Source organism: Delphinapterus leucas, chromosome 3 (genome assembly GCF_059928025.1).
Source record: "Delphinapterus leucas isolate spDelLeu-1000000601 "Yukka" chromosome 3, BTC_Dleu_Yukka2, whole genome shotgun sequence".
Classification (NCBI taxonomy): Eukaryota; Metazoa; Chordata; class Mammalia; order Artiodactyla; family Monodontidae; genus Delphinapterus; species Delphinapterus leucas.
The window spans coordinates 38247791-38267925 of record NC_143131.1 but is presented as its reverse complement, the minus strand read 5'-3'; the positions used below and the strand labels follow the sequence as shown (position 1 = coordinate 38267925).

Below are 20135 nucleotides of genomic sequence, written 5' to 3'. Positions count from 1 at the left end.
TCAGTTGAATTTATAATTATTTGACAAAACAAGCAAGTCAGAATTGAGTAAATCAATTCAAATACTTTCTTGCAATTGAGTATATGAATTAAATAATATTGAGAGTTTTTCTTTTGGGGGGAAATGCTTTCAGATTTTGACAAATAAACGTAAGTGGAAACAGTTCTTCAAAATATAATACATGGAGTTTTATCCAGCTGAACTGAAGTATACTACAAAGAAGTTTAAGATAACTTTTCTTTGAATACTTTTTCCAAATTTTTTAAGATTTTAACAATTTTGAATAAAATTTAATTGAATGCAGTGAGCCATTTGCAGTTAGCATGGTTTGGATATGTATTTTAATGCAAGATATACAAAATCAAGTTGGTAGAATAATTTTAATTCTGTGGTTCTTCTGTTAACTTTTAGTTTTTGGTTTCCTCTCTCTGTTTTTTCCCCTGTAATCTGGATACCAGAAAGCATGTCTTATATGCATGAGAACTCAAGTACATAGTAGTTATAATCTATTTTCTACTCTCAAATGCTGAATGTTCAGCATGTTTTATTCATAACAGTTTACTAAGACTTGCATCAAGATGAGTATGAAATAACACTTGTCTGAAATACATATATATTATACACACACACATTATATATTACTCTACTTATTTGCCTCTCGGCAGCTTTTAAAGCTCTCCTATATGGTCCTGTTGATTATTTGGAACCAGCACCTACATATAACGTTCTCTTACCCATCAGTTTTCACTTTCAAACTTGGGTCAAATAGATTGTGTTTTTTCTTAAAGGGTGTGTGTTCTTTCTCAAAAGTATACTATTTTAAACCAATTTAAGCATTGATTCTTTTTTTTTCGGTACGCGGGCCTCTCACTGCTGTGGCCTCTCCCGTCGCGGAGCACAGTCTCCGGATGCGCAGGCTCAGCAGCCATGGCCCACGGGCCCAGCCGCTCCGCGGCATGTGGGACCCTCCCGGACCGGGGCACGAACCCGCGTCCCCTGCATCGGCAGGCGGACTCTCAACCACCGCGCCACCAGGGAAGCCCTACACTAAGTTTTAATTTTAATTTTATGCTGTCTCAAAATACTCTTTTTAAGTACCAGGAAAACCCCTTATATTAATTTCTAAGAAAGTATTCCCTCCTGTGTACTCGGCAAAATCCTGACTGTGCTTTACCAGTGACTAGAAATGAATGTGTGACGCTGTCTTCTATCTCCAACCTAAGAGATCTGTTTTCTTTGCCAGTTGTGTGGCAAATGACAGGGCATTTTCATGAACTTTGGAGACAAAATCACTTCTACCTTGGTGTTTGACCAAAAAAGGGCATCCTTTTGGTCAACGTCCAGAGAGCTATGACGTTCCCTGAGTATCTTGATTAAACTTCCCCTTTTCAGCAGAAGTCAGAATTCCCTATTGCAATATATAATTCTATATATGGCAAATGAATAAATGTTTCAATTTGACAAGTATATATAAATAAGTTATCTTTTTGCATAATCAAATAAAAATACACTTACTAAATAGTGGTGTTTATATATCTTAGTATTATAATTATCCACTACCCAAGTAACTATGGGAAGAATCTTTGAAAAAGTAAAGAAACTAATTATATGCCATTCCACATTGTGCTAAAAGCTTTATAAATTCACAAAATACATGTTCAAAGTGAGCCTTGAGTTTGAACTCTAATATATGTTCTACATTAAGTATTTTAAACTACTCAGGGCTGTTCATGCTTAGCTAACATTGTGAACACTTCAATGCATCAAGTAAGACTTTTTCTTACTAGAAGTCCGACATCAAGATGTGCTCTACTGTGGGATGAATTGGGAGATTGGGACGACTGACATATATACACTAATATGTATAAAATAGATAACTAAAAAGAACCTGCTGTATAAAAAATAAAATAAAATTCAAAAATTCCAAAAAACAAAAAAAAAGATGTGCTCTACTGACCCATCTTATGCTTTTTGTTAAACTGAGGAGAAAAGATATTCTATATTACATTTAGTTGTATTCAAGAAATTCATTAAAACTTTAGTAAATGTGATAGACATTTTATAAGAATAACTTTAGAGTAAATATATTGACTTGGTGATCATTTAGCAAAATATGTCATGAAATAATTCCTCTAACCCTTTATGTTGGCTTTTAAATTTTTTCTTCCTTTATAAATAAAATATACAGTGGTCAAGCTCAACTAGAATGAATTGTTTCTGTGTAATGAGCAAGATAAATTAGGCTATAAAACATTAAGTAGATAGAAAACTTTTGCCTGGCTGCCAACAGTTTTTAAATGTTTATAGGAGGCTCATGTTGTAGTAGAAAGAACATGTACTAACTATTTATTTCAGGCTCTAAGTAATCTTTTAGAGGTGCTTGGATAAGTCCCTGGATATCCCTAGGTCCCCTGGTGTCATCTATTACAGAAGGGAAAGAGATAAACCAGACAATCTCTAGATTTCATCAAGCTCTTCTCTGACTCTACAATTTGTAAGACCTAGCTTTTTCTTAAGTCTTAAATGACCTGAACTTTTCTCACTAAAATAAATGACACGAAGTTTTCTTATTTGGTAATTTTAGTTGATTTTGAGGCTTTAAAATCTGTGCTTTAAATTAGACTGATCAGAAGTTTTGTTTGAACCAAGAATATTTCTCAAAATAATCTATGATGACTCATTTTGGGGGGTGGGGAACAGGAATATCACAATTGATATGCTTACCAAAGCCTCCTTATCTTGATAGATCTAATTTAGAGAGTTGTTTGGCTTTTTCTAGTACATAACACATCTCTAGTATTATTTTGCATTGTCTGTAGATTTTTCCAGCAGCAATAAGATTGCAGTGATGGTCCCTTATTTTCACATGGTTGATATTTAGACCAACCTTTCTACACAGAATAGCAGAAAGAAAGAAAAAAAGAAAATTTCCTTCCCTCCAATGCTCAGTGAGGAGACATAAACCACATAAGGATTCCCTCGGGCTTTTTCCCCAAATGTTAAATACTGGAGACATAATAAGAGTAGGGCCAAAGCGGGGTGTGGCTGGATGCCCAGGCAAGAAATCAGGAATTCTAACATTTTAGAATTTTTTGAAGAATTTGCTTACTAAAGGAAATGGGGGGAAAAATAGCTTTATAACTTTATATATAAATATATTTTCTGACAGAAAAATAACTTTACCTTTCAAGAAGAAATACTTTCCGTATTTACTTTCTGCCTTATTATGGCCTTATTACCTACCATTCAAATGCATTGTGCTGGGGATTTCTGAGTATATATATCTTCAGCCTCTCTTTTTGTTTTATGCTATTTCCAACCATTTTTTCCACTGTACAATGGGATCCAATGTCAATTATCCTGGGTCACAGCAAATGTTTCAAACATGTAAGTATTTCCAGTGTTCTTTTTCCAGGATTACTGTTAGTTGGAAGTAGGGCGAGGGTTCCTATCTCCAGAGGCACACAAGCTTTTCTAGGTCTTTATTTCATGCAAAATTAGGCTTACAAGTTTTTCTCATTTTTCAAATTAAAGTTACATCAGTACTTACTATGGAAAATTCTCAAGAATTTCAAATAAATTCTTATTCTTAGAAACATGTCATTTATGTCTCATTGTGAATCTACCCTGAGAACACAAAAGTAATGTCTGAAAACACAGCACTGTTACAATATTAGTAATTGTCTATGTCCTGACACAGTGCAATAAAGTTAAATGAACAACCAAAAAAACTCTGCTAGTGAGGAAAAAACTTAGAAAATATTACATTTACTAAATCTATTGATCTAGTACAGTGTCATGAAGAGCCACATTAGATGGCCATCTGCAAATATTTATTGACTAATGATCATCGTGGAAGACCTCAGAGTCACATTTCATTTGTAATAAAAATACAATAGTGAGGGCTTCCCTGGTGGTGCAGTGGTTGAGAGTCCGCCTGCCGATGCAGGGGACACGGGCTCGTGCCCCGGTCCGGGAAGATCCCACATGCCGCGGAGCGGCTGCGCCCGTGAGCCATGGCCGCTGAGCCTGCGCGTCTGGAGGCTGTGCTCCGCAACGGGAGAGGCCACAACAGTGAGAGGCCCGCGTACAGCAAAAAAAAAAAAAAAAAAAAAAAAAAAATACAAAAATGAGATGAATCTCTAACACACTTTAAAATTTATTTATAACTAGGGAATAAAGTCTCTAGATGGTGTTGCTTCTGACACTTTTAATGTTAGGTCAATGACAATAGTTAAATTACAGTACTGGTCAATTAAAATATAGCCTTAAATTGAGAAATGCTTTAGAATTTGCCACCATATTCATCAATAAGACCAGGCTAGTCACTGAGCTTATACTATGACTTGAAGTACCAGGTGAGAATGTAAAAGGTCATTCTGTACTGTAGCAAATTGGCAAAGATATATCTCCTTATATAGGGATGGTAAAGATTATCTGCTAATGTAGGTCCTGTTTCTGTCTACAATTCTAAATGAATGTCAAGGATATCTGAAAGAACTGTGGCTGATAGAAAAACTAAATAGCTCTATTGCATTATGCTGAAAAGGCAGCCAGAGTCTATAATAGTAGTACAAGGTGGACCAGATGTAGATCAATGATTAGCCCACTCTGGTATCTTCCCTTTAAAGGTAGTGAGATTATTCTAGAGGGTGGGAGATCAAGTGAATCCCTATAGATCTGTAGCAATTTCTTGGCCATTGGCATAATTTTAAGGGAGCCATACAGTCATTTAATTCTTAGAGTGTCAACACAATTAGCCCTATGAGAATGCCTATAAAATACTTCTTTATGGGTAGATGAAGGCACTTACATTTCCACCAGCATGTCCACACTCTTACTGAGGAGAAGAAAATAAAGATTCTGATAATAATCTTATTGCAAGTCTTCAAAAAACTGACTATAGACAACAATGTACTACACTTGTACACGAATTCCAAATCCACATTATCTCAGTTATGCAGATGTTGAATCCCACACCTATCAAAAACAAGCAAAAGAAAAACCCAGTACTTCTTTCCACATTCTTTAACAATTTTACTTTGATGTTAAGTTGCTACCATTATTTGCATCTATTCCCGTTTGTGGTTTGCTTCTCTGCACATGTTTCTGTCAATGCTTTTTTATATCAAAGGCCTGCTCTGTCTCTGAATGTAGTGTATAAAACACTGTGTGGTCCTTGGACCAGCAGAATCAGCACTGCCTAGGAAATTGCTAGAAATTTAAATTCTCTGGCCCTACCCCAGGTCTACCAAGTCAAAAATCCAAGCAATCTGTTTAAACAAGCCTTCCAAATGATTCTGGTGCATGATCAAGTTTTAGAACCACTGGTGTAGAAGACTGGTTAACTTGACACCATTCTGACTCAGCGGACAGTAAATATCTATTCAATATCCACTGTCTGAGACTCTACGCAATCCTATGAGCTGTAGGCAGTTAGCCCCAACTTGCAAATGAGGAAACCAAGACTCTGAGTCTTGACTTATCCAAGGTCACACAGCTAGTTAAGAAAGAGAGCTATTAAGCCAAGTTCTTCTGCTTTTTAGAGCTTCCACTAATTTCTCTGTCATTTACACCTAAGTGCCTCCTCTATTAATTTCATCACATGAAATGTGACTTTGCTATTTCCTTTAAAAAATGTGTGTGTGTTTGTGTGTGTGGTTATTAGCTGCCTACCGTGCTTGTTTGTGTGTGTGTGTGTGTGTGTGTGTAAGAGAGACAGAGACAGAGATAGGATAGGATGGAGAGGGAGAAGGGGGTGTAGATGGAGAGAAATGAGATGGGAAAATAAGTAGCTGATACAAAATTAAAATTAATATCACAAATGTTGCTGTTGTTCCAGTTACTCTCAATACACAGCAATTACTCAGGTACATTTTGACATTCTTTCAATACAGTTAAGCTAGGGTCTCCAAGCAAATATGCAATCCCAAACAAGTGTAAAGCATGTGGACCCTTAAGCTAAGAGGTACTAACATAGTTCTGTTACCTTTCAGCTAGGTGCTTTCCTCTCCCAGTTTTCAAAAAGCCATACTTTTCTTCACTTACCAGTTGTGAACTATTTTGCTTGCACATGATACTCCTGACTTTGGTGACAGTTTTCTACTCTATAATCCTTGTGAGATTTTTTTTTTAATCTCACGTAACTGTCAAACCAACCAACAAACAAAAAAATCCAGCACCAGATGCTTGTTAAAGGTTACAAGACAGATTTTATTTAGACTACTGCAGTAAGGGAGAGAGACTAGAGTATTAATTGAGCTCAACTCCAACTAAGACAAAGGTGACTGAAGTTTTTAAGGGAGAACAGAGAGGGAATAAAAAGGGATTATGGGGAAGTGATAAAGGGGGCACAAAAAAGAGGCTAGTGGAAATGGAACATTACAGAAGGGAGTGGAATGGAGAATTACTGAAAATAGTTTGGCAAGGGGGGCTGGAAAAATTCAGTTTGGCAGCGTTGTGTTTTCTTAAGCATGGTGGCTAGAGTCACCTTTAGGGACACATCCTAGTGAGGCTGGAAGCCAGGGTAAAGTTTGACTGAGTCTCTTAGCACAGTGTTCAGGAAAGTCCTTTGTGCTGTGCGGGAGTTCAACAGTTCACATAATGTGTTGAGGCTTCACTGAATTTAGCTCTGTTTCACATTAAAGAGAGGTGAAAACATTATTTGAAATACTTCTAATTAATATGATGACAATTATTTAGCTATTGAAAACCTCTGTGTATTTTTTCTGGACATGATCATGCAGACCTAGAATCTGTTGCACTTTCTAGGTGTAAAGTAGCATTTTATGCTCAAGAACCATGAATGGAATCAAGTTGTCAACAAATTCAAGGGTGTAAATGAACTACCAGCTGAAATAATTTCTGTATAATTCTTTCAACACTAGTGTTTATAAAGCAAAATTATGCCCCATTATTTGCGAATTCGCTGTTATAATTTTTACTACATAAGAAAAATTACATGTGTTTCATCATAGACATAAAAATATCTAATTTTATGTCTATGATGAAACAAATGCAGTTTGTTCTAGACTTAAAGCTGTATATTTTATGTTTACCCCAGAATTTTAACATTACACTTGTGTAGATATCCACGCTCCAGAATATAACTGAGATCCTATCAAAAAGAAATACTAAGGTTTCTGCATAAAGCCTCATGTCCTGTACTCAGAAAAGAAAATCTCCAAACCTTGCTCATATTTTTCATTCAATTTTAACAAGATCACATATTAATTTGGCAGTTTAATGTAGAAGCTCATGAGAGCAATGTACTTTCACAGCAGAGAAAGCCATCAGTGCTAATGTCATCAAGAAAAACAAACTTGTAACTAGTAATCTCCATATATGAACAAGGAAATGAGTGAACTTGAAGATTTAGGAGCCAAGTTATTATTTTTTTTAATAAATAAAGTCTGAGAGCTGAAAAACTTTAGCTACCTAGAAAATTAGTCTATATGGAAGTGAATCCCTTTGTGTGGACTAAAAAGTATGCTTCTCTAAAATACTTTTGAAATCTAAAAATCAAGTGTTTGCTAGAATAGTATAGTACTTTGAGAATAGAATAGTACTTTGTAGAAAAGTATTTAAATAGGTAAAACAATCCTTATCATTGCCTTTGTTATAATTTACCTAAAAGGAATAATAAGCATTTATATTTTATAATTCACCAACTTTCGTTTGAAGCACACATTTTGGCATTTCCTCTAACTTTAATTTGGATGTGGAATTACTAATTAATCTCAAGATTTTACAAAGATGATTACTGTCAAAAGAAAAAAAATTATTTAATGAACACCCAGTTTTTCTTTCCTCAGCCAGTCATTGGACTGACCACTTATGATCCATTTGTTCATTCAATAAATGCATATTGAGCACATATTATGAACTATGCACTGTTCTAATAATTTTCTTAAAAAGACCACTATGATTACTACAGTTCTTTGAGAAAGATACACAATTAATGAGATAGACCCACAGTGATTCTAAACTGAATACCATATTTGGAGCCATTTAGCCCCTCACTATTGGGTATGGTCACATAATCTCGGAGGTATACGGTGTAAATATGACAACAAGCCAAGGCACTCCATAGGTCTTTCTATATTAGTATATAATAGAACGATTCGGGCCACTGAACAATTCATGGGGAAGAAAGAGACTTAGAGAGGATAGGATTTGTGTATCATCTTATACTAGTCATGATATGTTTCAGCACATTGACTAAAACTAACAAACTATATATAGCATTAATATCTATTTTGAGTTAAAATGTTTAGACAAAAGTAAGATGTGACTGATTCTGAATTCATAAGGCTCTGACGTTTATTGAGCTGCTTCCAAGTTTCACAATAAATTTTTTGAAAAGTATATTCCTCAGGACTTCCCTCGTGGCACAGTGGTTAAGGATCTGCCTGCCAATGCAGGGGACACGGGTTCCAGCCCTGCTCCAGGAAGATCCCACATGCCACGGATCAACTAAGCCCGTGCGCCACAACTATTGAGCCTGAGCTCTAGAGCCCACGAGCCACAACTACTGAAGCCCGTGTGCCTGGACTCCACGCTCCGCAACAAGAGAAGCCACCGCAATGAGAAGCCCGCGCACCACAACAAAGAGTAGCCCCCGCTCACCACAACTAGAGAAAGCCCGTGCACAGCAACGAAGACCCAATGCAGCCAAATAAATAAAATTTAAAAATTTAAAAAAAAAAGTACATTCCTCACCCGGGAGAGCATCACTGCTACTCAATGAAGCAGAACCCTTACTTTTACTGAGTGTCCCCCACAAAGTGCAATCGGTGGGGAGAGCCAACGGTGGCTCAGGCACACACTGAGCTCTTTCCCCTCCTCCATGCCTTTCATTACTCTTTCACTTTTCTCTACCTAAAATGTTCCCCTCGACTTTTCAATTCCCACCTATTAAAATCCTACCCCCTGAAAGGTTCACCTCAAATGCCAACCACCTTCTTCAGGATGACTTCTTTACTACTTAAAGCCATGGCAACATATTTTATTTCTAATAGAGCACTTAATATATTTTTCTGTGCTGTAATTACTTAAATTATTCCTGTCTTTATCCTACCCAGTTTTAAAACTCCTTGAAGGTAAAGATGGTGTCTCGTTTGTTTTTTCATCCTCCATCGTGAGAGCTAACACAAGCCCTGCACATTGGTGCTAGGTACATGCTAGCAGAATTAATTTACTCAAATAATCTCCAGGATTTATTTATATATTCATGTTCTGCTTATCTAGGAGAGCAGAATGGGATTTTGCATTTATTTTTTACATCTAACTTCCCCCCTGTATATATCCATTTTCTTAAATGACTTTTACTTTCTTTCTCCTGTTATATCCGTGAAAAGGCATTTAAGGAGAAAGTTACTATCTAGGCCAATAGCTTGTTTATTATCATAGCCCAAAAAGAGTAGTCTTGGTCAAATGTAATTGCTGGAGAGAAAACAGTTCAGATGCTTCTCTTCTGGAGAAGGATGAGAGGCATAAACTGAGAAAAATGCTTTTGAATGGCTCCGTCCTCAGACTGACAACTCAGTGGTTCATCAAAACATAACTCTTGCCCTAAAGTTAAAAGAATAACTGATTTACATGAAAATTGTGATGTCTACGTTATTTCCATTTGGAGTTCATCAGTTTGCAAAATCCTCCCAATTACTATGGTGATGCTGCCTCATTCGGTAGAATTTGCCAATTAACGGGAGCTGCTTTTTGTCACAATCACTTTTGTTTTATCGATTATCAAACTTTATTATTTAAGATTTCAAATACAGTTCAAAATAAAGTTAATATATTGCTATTATTAAAGGAATTTGCTTTAAAAATTGGCTTTTTCTAATATGTTCTTTTAAAAGTTATATATTTTTAGATAAAATATTTCGTATTTGCCAAAATCCTTAGAGTCTGTAGAAGATGGCTGATAACTTGAGACTGACAACTCCCCAGCCTTCTAACAACTTCCTGCCTTGTTCCTCACTTTCCCCTGGCAGGCTTTCCTTCAGTTGGCATTCAATTTTGCATCAAATTATACACCCATAGAACTATAAGTTATTAATCCAACAACAAACATACTTTCCAAAAATGCTTTTATAGGCAAACTTGATCATCCTCACCAAAGAACAGAGAATATGGGAGAGAGTCTTCATGAAAAAATAGGCAAGTCCTTTAGACTTGAGTTCCTTAGAAAGTCACACATTCACAGATATTTACAATAAAGACATGTCATTGTCCATTACCCACGAGATTATCAATTATGACTTGATGACATATGGTGTATCCAAAAGTTCACCTTCAGGACTCAAAAGGACTTAAATCATCCAGGTCTTCCTCTTTCTATTTTGAAGCATACTGAACCTTTTCAAGCTAGCTTTAACTGATTGCAGAGTAAGAAAAATGGTTAATTGATTGATGAATTCTTTGAATATTGTGTTCCTATTTTGAGCAAAGCAGAAAGAAACCCAAGGGTTTCTGAGCATAAATATGATCTACCATGTCCAGTGCACTCTCAGAAATAATCAAAGATTCGGTAATATTTATTACACCAGAACATTTTTGCTTCTGCCAACTCAGTCTGTTACTATAGCTTAATCCCACTACTTCTTGTCCACATTCAAAAATCTTTAATTCTTTGCTGAAATCAACCTTTTTCATTCTAACAATTTCCAGTTACAAAAGCATACATAGGGAACACCTTATAATTTACTGATAGTACTTACTTGCCTTTTTGGCAGGCAAAGCAAATAGCAGTCTAAATATTTTGCCCCAGGTTCTTATCACTACCTTGTTCTATATCTTCTGCTTGTGACATAAATAAAGTATATTAGATTTCCTTCTCTGAGACTCAGGCATCATCCTCTGTGGCCTGCCAGATCCTTGGGAGGAAAAGCATATTAGTTCGCTAAAGACTATTACCTCAATGAGTCATTACGTCAGTTGGTTTTCTAGCAGAATTCCCTTGTGTAAATGGGAAAGAAGCGGGAGATATGATGGAGAGGCAAAATAGTCAGAGATGGAGAGCAAAATAGTCTGAAAGTGAGAGGCTTAGGTGATGGGTCACTCATTATAGATCTATGTCACTTTATCACCTTGTGAGTTACAAAACCTCAGTATCATCCATTTTTTCATCTGTAATTGAGAATAATCATACCTCCTTAGATGACTGTTAGGAGAATTATAGAAATAAAGTACAAGAAAGCACTTTTTAAAATGCGCAAATAAATGTGTGTATGTGTTTGTACCTTGAGGGCAACTACCAGTATAAGGAAAAGGGATGTTTAAAATACAGATACTGATTCAATATCTTGTAATAACATATAACTGAAAAGAATCTGAAAAAGAACATATACACAGACACAGACACACAGACATACATATAATTGAATCACTTTGCTGTACACCTGAAACTAACACAACATTGTAAATCAACTATACTCCAATAAAACAAAACAAAAAAATACAGATACTGTCTCCCTCACTCTTCACAATCTTTCCTTGTTTAAGCTTGCCAAATGAGATCTGTTTCAATCTATTAATGAGGAGGTATGCTGTGTTAGGTCACAGGCTTCCTGTAGAATATAAGAACAGAACGTTCTATGGCACAAGTCTCTCTAGTGATGTCAGCTTTGCTTTGGGGGCACGAAAGCATTTCTATTGACCATGACGTGGCTTGTTAACCTGTGAAGAAAGGAAAGAAGGTGTCCATGTCTTAAGAACAAGACACTCTTTCCCTCTAGGAAGAGTATAAACATAATTTGTGGACCACATTTAGGATGGTGTTTTTTATGATAGTAAGTACAGGATAAATGATAGCATATATTGGCTTTCAGATTTTATGGGCTAAGCCAGTGGGAATTTGTATGTTCTGTTCAGGATTTACACAGCTTGTTGAAGAAGAAGCTTCAAACTCTATAACTGTTGGAGGAAAACTTTCCTCTCATAATAATTAAGGAGGCAGTAAGCTCTAGGCAATTTCTAATTATTTTATATGTACTATCTCATTTAATCATCACAAAACTAGAAGGGAGATACTAATATGCTGCTCATTTTGCAAATGAAATTGAGACATAAGCAGTTCGGTGACTCCTCCTGTGGTCATTCACTACTAAATGCAAAGCCAGGATTCAAATTCAGTCTGGATTCAGAACTTTGCGAATCACAGTGCTACTTCTCTGCCCTGAGAAAGCTTTCCCAAGGGTTTAAAACTAAGAAGTAGGTTTAGGACCTGAGGTCTCCTTAACCTAAACTAGGTGGGCATTTTAAGTAGATAGTTCACCTACTAACTTTTCAGAGAAAATTATCTTTAGATGCACCAACCAAAACTTGTCTATTAGGGGAAAAGATCTCTTGTCTATCAGTTCCTAATTCCCTTAGTTTTTCATTCTTTCTAGGAAACAAGAAACTAAAACTTCAAAAAATACTAATGGATTTTCTCCCAACCCAGAGTAGTGATTCTGCTATTTTAAAGACAATGTGTATATTGGGATTAGTCTCCCAGTATTTCAGAATGTCAACACATTTGCCAAAAATAAATTTATCAGTTAAATGTAGCCAAGAGATTTAGTTTATCTAAAAGTCCTACAAAGAAGCAACAGTTTACCACTGTTTTTACAGGTTGAAGTAAATCTGACATATTATTGACATATGCTATAGGTTTAATTTAATACCATAGTACAGATGTGTGCTCTGATAAGTTTTTGTGAAACCTAGGCTAAGATGAGCAGAGCTGTTCCAATATTTATGGGGTTGAAAATGCAGAGTTAGCAAAGGAAGCATTTTAATTAAAACAATATTTTCCCCTATATGCGCAGAGTAAAATGCAAGGGAATTCATTTAAAGACTTACTATTTTTTTCCATATTGTTGCTGTGTTTTTAGGCACAGTGGAAAAGGTTGGGGGTTTTTTCCCCCAATTATTTTAGTTTTTGATTTTGGAGGCATCAAAAAATAAACCATAATTTCTTCTGATTTTTCTTTCTTTCAACTAAATTTATGTGACTCTTTAAGTTTAGCCTTTTTGAATTGTATATTTTAGGTATCTTGGAGATAACTTCAGTGGAAATTGGAGTTGTTGCCGTCAAAGCCATTAACAGCAACTATTATTTAGCCATGAACAAGAAGGGGAAACTCTATGGCTCAGTAAGTATTCTACTTTTATTTGAAAAATCCACTTCAGTAAATTATTACCACAGTTTTGCGATGTTTCCCCCAGACATTAAGTAGTTTTGTTATCATTCTATTGCTAGTAAATAGAACCACAGAGGGCTGGTCACCAGCGTTTCAAGGGCTGGCAAGGCAGCTCTTCCAACTCTGTAATCTCCTCTGTTGTTCACCCATTAGTCTACCATGCAGACTGTTGCTGGCATTCATCAGTCAGTGCTCTGAATGCTAATATTCTGAATGCTCTGAGCTAACCAGTCAGACTCTCACGGAAGCATCTGGTCAGATTGTCATGGTTGCTGCAGACAACTTGGGGAAGAATCATTGAAAACAAAGATCTTGGATTGAGTAGAAAACCACATACTCTGTGTGTACGTGTTATAGCTGAAGATAAAACGAGGGCATGGGTGTTTTGTATTCCGTTAAAATCTGAAATGGGGAGACACATCAGTAAATTCAACATTTTCCGTGCTGTTCAATCAACTCCAGAATTTTATTTACCTAAACAATAATGATTAATTCAGTTACGGAGCTGGTACCCAGCCAGCGCTTTGAGTACATACATCCCTGTGTTCCATAGCAAGTATCAGGGAATATCACTTTAAAATGTGTAAATAAACCTATTGTGTTGATTAGTATAAGGATGATTGCAGTGCCTGCCTCGGGCCAGCAGCTTTCAAACTTAAGTAAGTGTCAGAATCACTCAGTGGATTTGTTAAAACACACTCCCAGATTTTCTGATTCAGTTAAATCTGTAAGACTTTGCATTTCTAACAAGGTCCCAGGTTTCCCTAATGCTCTTGGTATGGTACCCACAATGTGAGAGTCACTGGAAATTGATTCCATCATTGGTCTGGACATACAACAGCCTTGTATTTCATTCATATCAGATCCACTTATAATTGGGGAGTCAGGCATACCTTGGGTGAGCCTCTTTGACTAGGATAAATGCTTTTTGGGTGAAGCGGTCAGAAAATTTTTAGTTAAATTTTTCCATTATAGGTAGCTCTACTAATGAGCCTAGAAGAGTAATGGACCATTTTAAAAAGTGCTTCCATTTGGGAGTTCGCAGCATAACCACTCTGGAGACATTTTTTGTTTCTTTTCAATAAACATGCCGAGGTCCCTTCCCTCCTAATTCTTATATAAGAATTACTGAGTAAGAGGTCCGGGCACATGTTCTTTGAAGAGATACTGATGCCTAGTCAAAACCAATGCTTTAAAGTAAAACCTAATAAAAATTTAGATTGAGAGAGAAAATATAGAAGTTTTAACTGCAATAAAAGATTGAAATAATTTTTAATTGATAAAGTATATTTCTTTAAAAAGGTGACATCAAGGAAAAATGGATAGCTCTCAAATGAACTGTCATAAAAATATTTAATATTTTCCTTCCATTCCCCCACTTTTTTCTTCTATCCCAACACAGCTCACACACTGTGCCTATGCTTCTTCTTGAGCTCTAAGGCCTATGGATTATTTCATTCTCTATTTCTTATGTAGATGCTCATTTGCTTTCTATCACATCATACCATTTTAATGATCTACAGTGGCATTTATCAGATATTTCTCTCAATAATGTGTCTGTTGTTGACTGTCTTCTCCCAGTAGATTGTGGACTTCAAGCGGACAGGGTTTGCCTTGTCCCACATGATTTCTTCAGCATGGAATAGCGCAATTCATTAACCTAACTACCTTTCCAAGTAGCTCAGCCCATAATAGCCGATGCATTCCACTTTCAGCCTGTCTCAGAAAGAAGCTCATTCTCTAACCATAGTGTACTGTTACTGTAATTTTGCATTACCACCAGGAAGAGTAAAGAAGTATGGCTTGTTCAAAATTAAATTAAAAATCTACTCAAATTCAGTGCCCTATTCAGGGCAGGATAGGACTAGGAACTTTGCATTTAAAGGGTATACCAAAAAAAAAAAATTCATGAGTACACATCCTATATACTCTGTATATCAGGTGACATACTCTTGTAATTCCTATCTTTTTCTTTTTCAGATAATTTCCATTGATTCCATAGCCTTCTTGAAAATAGCAATTAGGCAAAAACCCAGAGGGGTTGATTAAACTAACACTATATATTCTAGTCTCTTGACTATTTTCCTCGATTCCCTTTTGGGAAACTTATCTCTCTTAGATTTTCATTATTCACCCTCTGAGCAATGTGTCTATTGTATACTATTGTATACTGAGTTTTCTCCTGACAGATGGAATTAAGTAAATAGATTATAAAACTGAAGTATAGAGGACAAGCCCTTGTAGGGCATGGTTTAAAAACCAAAGAAATTTCCCTGGTATTCTGAGGAAATCCAAAACCTTTTTCTAAACTACCAAAACCCTACTTTTGAGATCTTGCTCTAGCCTAGATTTTTTTCTAGACTTTAATATTTATGATTCACCTAAATGCTGTAAACAATAGATACTCTCTAAAATACGCCTTCTTTATTGAAAAAATACAATTATTCATGTAAAAAAAAACCCTCTCTTTGGTTTTTTGAAAACCATACAGTTTTAGACAGACTAGGATGAATAAATAGGAAAAAAATAAACTCAAATTAAGGATTCAAATCTCTTCTAATGCATAATTTTTATTTTAAAATCATTACCTTAAATAATTTACCTTTTCTTCTTACTTTCAACCAAATAAGTCGTTACTTGAACATTACATTTAAATATTCTTTATAGAAGAGAAGCACAGAGGATAAATAAATTCCAGAAAACAAAGCTTAAACTGGTAACATTAACATAAAATATACCTGCTCATTACAGTTGTGATAATGTTCAAAATTAGGGTCTAGCCTGCAGAAACCTGGATATTTAAATATACACACATTCAGGAACTGGGAATTTAGTCAAAATTTCCAAAAAGTGTGGAGGTGAGAAAAACTGAACTGCCTAGTAGAAGTTTCAGCTGAAAGATGCCTACAATGCCCTTGATTTGCATAGAGAAGATAGACCCAGGAGAGCAAAAGCCCCAATTCCTTAGCTTTTTAACTGCTTTAGTTTGGGTATAAGGGGAAAGGGATATTTCTGAAGTCAGAGTTTTGAGATTAGTGAGGTATCTCCTCTTTGTTATTAACTCCAGAGTGAGAATCTGGATTTCTAAGATGAATGAGTGATCAATCTTTGTCACAAAAGATCCCCTTAAAAAACTTGGCCACTTGAAACAAAGCCAAAGGACTGTGTCTGTAAAGTGGAATTTCCCAGGACCCAAGTCTTCAGGCTTATACAATATAAGCAGTGCTAGTCACCAGATTTATAGTTTCTTTGACATGGAAATTCACAAAGCAAGGTTGTCTCATGTCCTACTGTTCAACTATTCCTAAACCTCAGAGTAAAATTGGTCAAAATTCCAAGTTACGGAAAATTGTAAATAATTTACAAAATTGAGAAATCTGGTATTTGGAAGAGAGGGACATCCCTCACTCCCAGGGCCTCTTGGTTATCTAGAGCTATCATGGTTTTGCTTTAAAATCTGCTTTCTTATCAATGTGTGTGTATTTATTGTGGATTTATAGGTAGATAACATTTGCAAACTTGATAAACCCACTTTTTCCCTGTAATTCTGTTTTTCCCGTGGAACCCCAGTTATTACTCTGAAAAATAGGATTATAACAACATTCTTTATCATTGGCTCATCACGAATATTGTTACTGGAATGCTTGCTTCTTAACAATCATTCTAGGCACTTAAACATGTCATGTTCAATGCACATCAGCTTTTTAAAAGGGGCCCAATATGTGGTTATGATGATAGATTAAAATAAATCACATGCCTTCTAATGTAGAATCTGTTTTGTCTTTATGAGTTTTACTCCTCTGTTGTTGATGTTTTGTATTAAGTGCACAACTTATGTACAAAGGGCAACAGTAAATAAAACCCAGGAACTGGAGTTCTCTGGATGGTTTGTGTGAAATAGAATCAAGTATCATCACCGTAGGAATAAAAGATTTTGTTTTTCCCTTGCAGAAAGAATTTAACAATGACTGTAAGCTGAAGGAGAGGATTGAGGAAAACGGATACAATACCTATGCATCCTTTAACTGGCAGCACAATGGGAGGCAAATGTATGTGGCATTGAATGGAAAAGGAGCTCCCAGGAGAGGACAGAAAACACGAAGGAAAAACACCTCAGCTCATTTTCTTCCAATGGTGGTACACTCCTAGAGGAAGCCAATGTTTGTGGATGCAGGATAACCAAAGGCTCTTTTACCAGTTGGTAAAAGTTGGTGTTCTTCGTGAAGATAGTAGCTCAAAAGGAAAAGACACATTGCAAGTATCTGCTTGGTTGAAAGAAAGGAAGCCTTTGAAGGTTTTTGGACTCTCTGCTGACATATGATGTTCTCTTAATTAGTTCTGTGTCCTGCTTTGTAATTGAGATATAAGCAGATCAGATGGGATGGAAGTTATTCCTAAGTGAACAATATTGTGGCTGAGTTTTGGGGTTAAGTTTTTGTGTATGTTTTTGTTTTTAACCTCTGAGATAGAACTTAAAGGACAAGGAACAGTCTGTTGAATGATCTTCGGGAAAGTTATTTATGGAATACGAACTCATATCAAAGACTTTCATTGCTCATTCAAGCCTAATGATTCAATGAGCAGTAAGACACGCAAGCATTTACTGGAAAGCACTTGGGTCATATCATGTGCACAACCAAAGGAGCTTTGGGCGTGGCATCATGGAAGAATTGGATAGGATTAAAAAATATAAACATGGTAGTGTAAAACTGTTCTAACAAAACAAATAGTATGGTATGCTTGTGCATTCTGCCTTCGCCCCTTCCTATTTCTTTCTAAGTTATTTATTTAATAGGATGTTAAATATCTTTTGGGGTTTTAAAGAGTGCCCTCATCGGCTGCCCTCTGATTTACCTTTCCTTTTTCTTTAGCACACCACATGCATGTTCATGACAAAGTGCTTTTAAAACTTGGCAAACACTTCAAGAGTAGGAGATAACATCGAGGAAAGAGTGTGAGTGCCCCATGTGCTATCAGTTGACTTAATCTGCACTTCTGCCATAAGAACCGTCAACAATAAATATGACAGTGCTATGGCATGGCTTGAGTGAGAGATGCTTGCCATCATTTAAAACCATACATCACTCCTAAAGCTTCCTTTCCTAAGAAATAGACCAGAAGGCCAAATTCTTCTCTTTCAATACATCAGTGTGTCTCCAAGATATTAAAAGAAGGAAAATTAATTGTTACATACATTTTAGTAGCCTAGCCTCATTATTTACTAATGATTTTTTGGCCATATATCACAGTGGTAAGTGATGAAGAGGCTGTCTGCATATATAAGAACACTTTATAAGTCTCACATAGTGAATCTCCCCGAAAGGAACTATCAAAGAATTTGGTATGAAGTGCAACCCTCCAAGGGGCTTAAACTGAGCAAATATATTCTGGTATATGTGTAACCATATACTGCAACCTCTTCAAGCTGTTCAAGCTGTATGATCTAGTCTTTACAAAACCCAATAAAACTTATTTTCTGTAAACTTAAAGAGCTTTGGAAGGTTCCATAATGTAACCTTATTGAAATTCATTTTGTTAGAGCAGGTATAGAAAACAGTACATAACAGCGTACCAGTCATCATCACATAGTATTCCACTAAATAAATACATAAGCCTTATTTGCAGTGTCTGTAGTGATTTTTTAAAGTGTAGAAAAATACTATTTGCTCTAAATACTTTAAGTGATAACTATAAGATTATATTGATGCTGCAGTTTTACCTTCATATTTCTTGTTTTGAAAAGGTCTGTTTATTTTTATTGTTTGGACACAGTATTTTGGTACAAAGGAAAGACTCACTAAATGTGTCTTTTTACTAAAGTTTAACCTCTAGAAAGGCTGGTGTTTTGTGATCCTCTCTAATAACTTAATTGTGTCAATGCTTAACCAGCACTTCCAGTTAATCTGTTATTTAAGAATTAGCTTTATTAAGAAACTTTCCCATAAAGTAATCCCATAAAAGGTCATATTTTTCTCATTCCTTAAAAAGTTGGGATTTCAAAGGAAATGCATTTGAGGCAGAGTGTTTTGCCTTATGGCTAAAGTTGCATTTTATGGTACTTGGCTTCCAACTTGCTTTTTGACAAATGGGATTCTAAAAATGTTTAATTTTGTGGTTGGAATCTGTTAAAATTTAATTGGTAACTGAGTCTGAGCGCTATAATGTAATGCATTCCTATGAGAACTAGATTATCTTTAATGTTTTATTTTAAAATAATAATTGCACCTGACACATGAACATTGACCACCCACAACCAAAATTAAATGTTTGGTGAGACAAATACAGTATTAGATGACCATGGTAACAGCAAATAGGGCACAAACTGGATTCGTATTTCACATAGCCATTTAGATTACCAAGAGACTATGTGTAAACAGTCATCATTATAGTACTCACAACAGTAAAACAGCTTCTAGCAAAATGTATCAAAGCTTGCAGAAGCCAAAAATAGAAAACATTTCCTTCACCTCTCCCCTGACTCACCCCCAAAACACACACATTGACAGAGAGAAAGACAGAAACCATTTGGTAAGGAGTAATGAGATTCTCCACATTCAAAAATGGCATCTTTGCTTGGTATTGGGATAGAATTCTGGTCCTCTTTGCAGCTGGATTGTGCTACTGAAGGAAAAGCAGCTCCAGTACTAAATGTCATATGTTTAAAAAGAAAATCATGATTTTGGGAGTTCTGTCTCTGTAGGAAGTGTGACCCCTGGCTACAATGTCAAGGTGCGTCAGCCACAAATGTTTGTCCATCTGAGTGTTGATTTCGAGGAGACTCCTCATAAAGATACAGATTCCCTCCCTCCTCCTACCTCCCAAAAGGCTGAACAGTGTATAGTATGTTACATTTAAATGAATCAATAAAAATGCTGGGAAAAGAAAATGAAAATATTGGCCTTGTTTGTTTTATTAGCCTAAAACTATACCTGGTAATAAAGAGAG

At 35.9% G+C, this 20135-nt stretch overlaps 1 protein-coding gene across 1 annotated transcript in view; it reads left to right on the top strand.

Annotated features, from left to right (window-relative positions):
* The window catches only part of FGF10 (fibroblast growth factor 10), an 80368-nt gene extending 61694 nt beyond the window's left edge, over nucleotides 1–18674 (top strand). Inside the window, exons 2-3 of the mRNA XM_022551670.2 lie at nucleotides 13039–13142; nucleotides 17142–18674. Coding sequence (XP_022407378.1) covers nucleotides 13039–13142; nucleotides 17142–17339 — 302 coding nt within the window. The 3' untranslated portion in view covers nucleotides 17340–18674. The remainder of the gene's footprint in view (nucleotides 1–13038; nucleotides 13143–17141) is intronic.
* The last annotated feature ends 1461 nt before the right edge of the window (nucleotides 18675–20135 follow it).